Below are 5,000 nucleotides of genomic sequence, written 5' to 3'. Positions count from 1 at the left end.
GAGTTAAATATTTATTCTAAACTACAAGTTGCCTTGTATAAAATAAAAGCAATTTTACATGTTATGTCTGTCACCTTTTGGAAAGAACATGTGCTCATTATACTATTATCAGATTTTGTACAGAGCTGTATGCCAAGAGAATGTTTTTATGTACAGAGCTGTATGAATGCATCTATTGAATCTCGTGTGGATTATGGGCAGATTGCAATGCAAAGACGGCGCGGTGTGTGTGCTCTCACTGTGCTGACCACTGAAACCAGTCCATGCAGTCAAGACCTTTCTCATGTTACAGCGGTACGGTCGTCCTCTACTGTCGGAGTGTTATTCTGGTGTATCTCATAGATACATTTATCTGGCGCGATGCTATCAGATGAAACGTGAGAATATTTGATGCTGGGGATATTATATTAATGGATCTGTACACTTTTTTTTTTACTGTATATTTAATAAAACACTGAAAAATCATGCAAAGGTCATTCATACGTTTTCTCTCTGTCTGAAGATCGTTCAGCTTCAGCTTCTGTCGTGTTTCTGTGGGGTTTTTATGCTGATGATGTGTTGAAGAGTTAGTGTTCATCTGACCCTTGACTGATGTTTACGGTCTTACTAGCATTTTTGTTGGGTTTACTTGAAACACTTAACTAATTCTACTGTTTCCTAATTATACAGCACTCGGTAAATTTGGGAATTCATACCAACATTTAAACTTTAACGTGTATTTTTATTTTCTGCCTTTTTATGATGGAGCTCGAGTCCGATTCTCTTTAGCTGCCAGTGTTTTTATTGTTCATATGTTAATAAGAATAATTACTGACGAAAAAAGTGATGCCTAGGTTAAACCGTAGTTATAGTTTTATCGTAATTTGTGATTATATTTTAAATTTATACACACTGCTTTCGTAAACATCGGCATTTTAAAATAAAGCGCGCGAATCGTGTGACTGTTCCCCTGAGATCTCCATAGCAACCGTAAAACGCGGGAGATTAAACTTAATTTTTTTCTAAAAAGTAATTTTTCTTAAGTAATTTTTTTATTTTAGCGCGGTTTATCTGTTCAAATGGAGACCAAAAAAAAGTCAGATCTCAACTAAATGTTTCACGTAAAATGATTAATACAGAATCCAGCGTTTAAGGGTATTAACTGTTCCAGGCGCTCCGCATTAATTTTGTATTTTTATACTATTTATTCTTTAGTAACGTTATGTATTTGTGACCTTAAAAGTAGCTCGCCTCAGGAAAAAAATCCTGTCAGAATCTGTGTTATAAGATCGACGGAGAAAAACCGCGAAAAGATTTTCCTTTTAGATTCATGTGAATAAAAACATCCGGGTCCAAACAATCAGGTAAGTGACGTTTAGACAGAAAACACAACCAAACCAAACCATATACTGCTTTTATTAACGTTTCTCTGACATATAGCACTAATGGCAACAAAAACCCGCTAAAGGTTCAAAAACCTGTGTATTATTAGAACTTCTCACCTATCAATAACTGTTTTAATCTCTTTTATTAAAGTTAATTTGGACCAAATGACACTTGAATGCATGTGCCTTGAAATTAATCCTGTAGTAAATTACAGCTTGCCATAGTACACTTCTTAGTAATATTATGATTTCAGGACACTGAGCGACACGCTGTTTCTGCCGGACGCTGGTCAGCGCTAGAAGGTAACTAGTCTAGTTTGTGTGGTTTCTTGTGAGACGACATGGATCTGAATGAAAGTTTGATTTGTCTTCATCAGATGAAGGTCAAGAGGTCAGCAGGAGCCGCCGGGTCACTGTGAAGCAGAACCCAAGAAACACCACACACATTCTCAGCAGGTACACACACACACACACACACACACACACAGCATGTGATCTGAAACAATGAAACTAGAGTTAAATCTGCGTGACTTTCACACACATTAGATTCCATGCAGCTGGAGATCAAACATTCAGCTGATTTTTGAACACATCATTTTAATTCTTCATGTCTCAGGGTTATTAATTGACTAGTTGTGTTTCTTAAAGCTGATTTATCTGCTGGTTGGTTTAGCAGCAGAACTGTAGACTGTTTTTGTAGAAACAACTTTTTAGAGCATCTCTTGCTGTTGTATGAATTTTCTTCTCATCTATCTTATTATAAACATTAATGGCAAGTCATTATATCCGATTCATACTAGAAAACATTTACTGAAACAGATCAATTATAAACTGTTATACTGTTTATAGTCACTAAAAAATGAATTATTTTACATTAGCTTCAAATGCAAGCTCTTCCAATCAATGATACCGTATTAAATCTTTTTTATAATCCTGTCCAGACACGCTCATACCGTAAACACAAGACAAGACTCAAAGAGCACGTGTGTTACTTCTGTTTTATTTATGCATGTATAAGGTTTATAGGCTAATACATGGATTTAAAGAATGCGCTTAATATTATAAGAAACAGGTGAGAGAACGAGTCAGTCCATCAGAAGCTCATGCCGCAGCCGTTCTGATTCAGATGAGTATTAGTACAGAGACACAGCTGTGTGATATGAAGGCCCCGGGGCCGCTGCGATCGGGTCCTCTCAGTCGATGAGGGTTACTGCGCTGCGGAGGTTAGCGGGTCCCTGAACACTAGCCTACAGAGAGCGGGGCCCAAGCGGTGTGAACAAACACCAGTGAGTCTGTGAGTGATTCCTCGCCTTCGATCCGGCAGCACCCGTCATATTTGGTCACCATATAAATAAATGAAACGCATCTCCCTAAGCATCAGGTGCACGTCTAATGAGCGGCTTAGATTATAGTGTGCATATATGGACGTCTAATCTCACACGGTCCAGAGCGGGACGAGGCTCCTGTGTTCAGACTCCTGCTACAGACGCCCCTGAACCGCCCACTGAGAGAGAGACATAGAGAGAGAGACATAGAGAGAGAGAGAGAGAGAGAGAGAGAGAGAGAGGACGTTCCCTCAGCAGAAGTGTCCATCAGTCTTCAAGCAAAGGGCTTTAGCTCCACCCATAGCTGCATGTCAGACATGCATCAATCTCCCGTCGCCATGGTTACGACCCATCGCCGACCCTCATAGAGAGGAGTAGAAGAAGATGTAGGCGGCAGCCGAGCGGACGGAGGAGGCGGAGATGTCAGACACCTCGTGATCGTCGAACTTGAACCAGCGCTGCTTCACAGGATTCTTACAGTAAGCTGTGTAGTGACCACCGTCCATCCCTCCGTAATGATTCTGCAGACCAGACCAGACGTCACGCACCACGCTTGTGTGTGTGTGTGTGTGTGTAACTCCACTCGTGAGGATGTAAATGTGGTCTCTTATATAGCGAGGGATCAGGACGACCCACTAGTGAGATGTTTGAGCGGTCGTCACGAGATAAAGAGGTTTATAAATCAGACAGAAATAGTTCTGATGTAGATCTAGTGTTGTGTGATGAGGAGAGAAAATACTGCTAACCTGCTAGAAAATCAGTAGAGGTCTGTGTGTGTGTGTGTGTGTGTGTGTGTGTGTGTGTGTGTGTGTTTATACTCACAGACACAGCGTACAGGTGGTACTTCTTCAGGTTCTGTTTGGGTCCGATCACGTACTGTGTGAGGTCCAGGTTATCCAGAGGAAAGTCTACCAGCGTCTGCAGCTTCTCTCTCCAGCGGCCGTCGTATTTAAACCTTACACACACACACACACACACACACACACAGCATTCAGACGCTGCTTCAGGAGAGATCTGAGCCCTGTGTCGGGGTGCTGCACCTCACTCACCGTTTCAAGTGTACGAGTAAAATGGGCGGAACTTTCCAGATCTGCATCTTCTTGATGGCGTCTCGGTGAGTCTTGCAGTGGCGGCAGTAGAAGCGGTTGCTGTCGGTCAGACGCTCCTCTTTAGAGAAGAGCTTCAGACAGTCCTGTACAAACACACACAGACCATCACTCTACAGTCTTCATAACCTCATAAGATCAATCTAAACATTTATTTCATACTTATCATTTAAAATATTGATAATATTCATTTGAGTGTGAGATAGTGAGTGTGAAAGTGTGTGTGTGTGTGTGTGTGTGTGTGTGTGTGTGTGTGTGTGAGAGAAAGAGTGTGTGGGTGAGAGAGTGTGTGTGTGTGTGTGTGTGTGTGTGTGTGAGTGAGTGTAGGAGTGTGTGTGACCTGTAGAGAGCACTTGCTGCTGGGGGTCATCTCCAGAGTCAGGTACATGAAGGTCTCGAAGGTGCGTGACTTGTGCTGGCAGCTCATACACTGGACCGTAGACTTGAACTGACCCTGAAACAGAGCCACGATGATGGACTCGTTCAGGAGCTTGTGTTTGGACCAGGCCAGCTCCGCAGCGCTCACGTCGTCCAGATGATCGATGTCCTCCTCCTTATAGCCGCGCCGTTTATCCGCCTGACAGAGAACGAGAGAGAGTGTGTGTTTACGTGAGGCCTGACTCAGGAGAACAGGCTCTGGACGCCGTACCTTGTTGAGGTCCTCGTGAAGGCCGTCCATCAGGAACAGCAGCAGCTCCTGAGAGTCCTGGTGCTCGTAGCTGGAGAAGCGGTTGTTGATCTTACAGATGGTGCCTTTAAAATCCTGCGGGCTGATCATTTTATACTGTCCTGACCACAGCGCCTTCATGATGACGCTGAACTCCTCGGCCACCTCGCCCTTATGACCCAGAATATTGGCCCTGCGACACACACACACACACACACACACACACTCCCTCAGGGTCACTCTAAGCTCTCTGATGGTTTAATCGGTGGTGTTTGAGGGGTTACCGGTTAATGTCGTCCTGATAGTAGTTCCGGTTGAAGTACTCCGCCATGGCGACTGTGTTACACAGACACTGGAGGATGGAGTTCATGTAGCAGGTGTTGCCGAGGTTACGGAGGCCCGTTAGCAACGGCCCCTGACCCCCAAACACCGGGTTCAGGTTCCGGATCTTCGCTGCAGACGGACGAGTGATCTCCACCTTAGTGTACGCAGCGGCGGTCAGCGGCCTGAGACACAAACACACATCAGATCTTGTGTG

The 5,000-nt window shown here is 43.8% G+C and overlaps 2 protein-coding genes across 7 annotated transcripts in view; one reads left to right on the top strand and one right to left on the bottom strand.

The window, feature by feature from the left end:
- The window catches only part of trpm7 (transient receptor potential cation channel, subfamily M, member 7), a 36,418-nt gene that overhangs the window by 28,215 nt on the left and 3,203 nt on the right, over positions 1-5,000 (top strand). For 3 of the 5 annotated variants that reach the window (XM_043264277.1, XM_043264271.1, XM_043264275.1), the window contains one exon: positions 1-465. This exon is cut by the window's left edge. The exons of the other annotated variants lie outside the window; for them this stretch is intronic. The gene's annotated coding sequence lies outside the window, so the exon portion shown is untranslated. Of the gene's footprint in view, positions 466-5,000 lie in introns of those variants that run through there. 5 annotated transcript variants of the gene reach the window in all.
- Positions 2,344-5,000, bottom strand: part of usp8 (ubiquitin specific peptidase 8) — a 9,639-nt gene continuing 6,982 nt past the window's right edge. For both annotated transcript variants that reach the window (XM_043264278.1, XM_043264279.1), the window contains exons 14-19: positions 4,747-4,968; positions 4,445-4,655; positions 4,136-4,372; positions 3,739-3,881; positions 3,512-3,644; positions 2,344-3,210 (exon numbers count right to left, since the gene is read on the bottom strand). In XM_043264278.1, the coding sequence (XP_043120213.1) occupies positions 3,052-3,210; positions 3,512-3,644; positions 3,739-3,881; positions 4,136-4,372; positions 4,445-4,655; positions 4,747-4,968 (1,105 nt within the window). In that variant the 3' untranslated portion in view covers positions 2,344-3,051. The remainder of the gene's footprint in view (positions 3,211-3,511; positions 3,645-3,738; positions 3,882-4,135; positions 4,373-4,444; positions 4,656-4,746; positions 4,969-5,000) is intronic.

The sequence above is a fragment of the Puntigrus tetrazona genome, chromosome 18 (genome assembly GCF_018831695.1).
Source record: "Puntigrus tetrazona isolate hp1 chromosome 18, ASM1883169v1, whole genome shotgun sequence".
Lineage (NCBI taxonomy): Eukaryota > Metazoa > Chordata > Actinopteri > Cypriniformes > Cyprinidae > Puntigrus > Puntigrus tetrazona.
The sequence above is the reverse complement of the archived record's forward strand: the minus strand, read 5'-3'. Positions and strand labels throughout refer to the sequence as shown.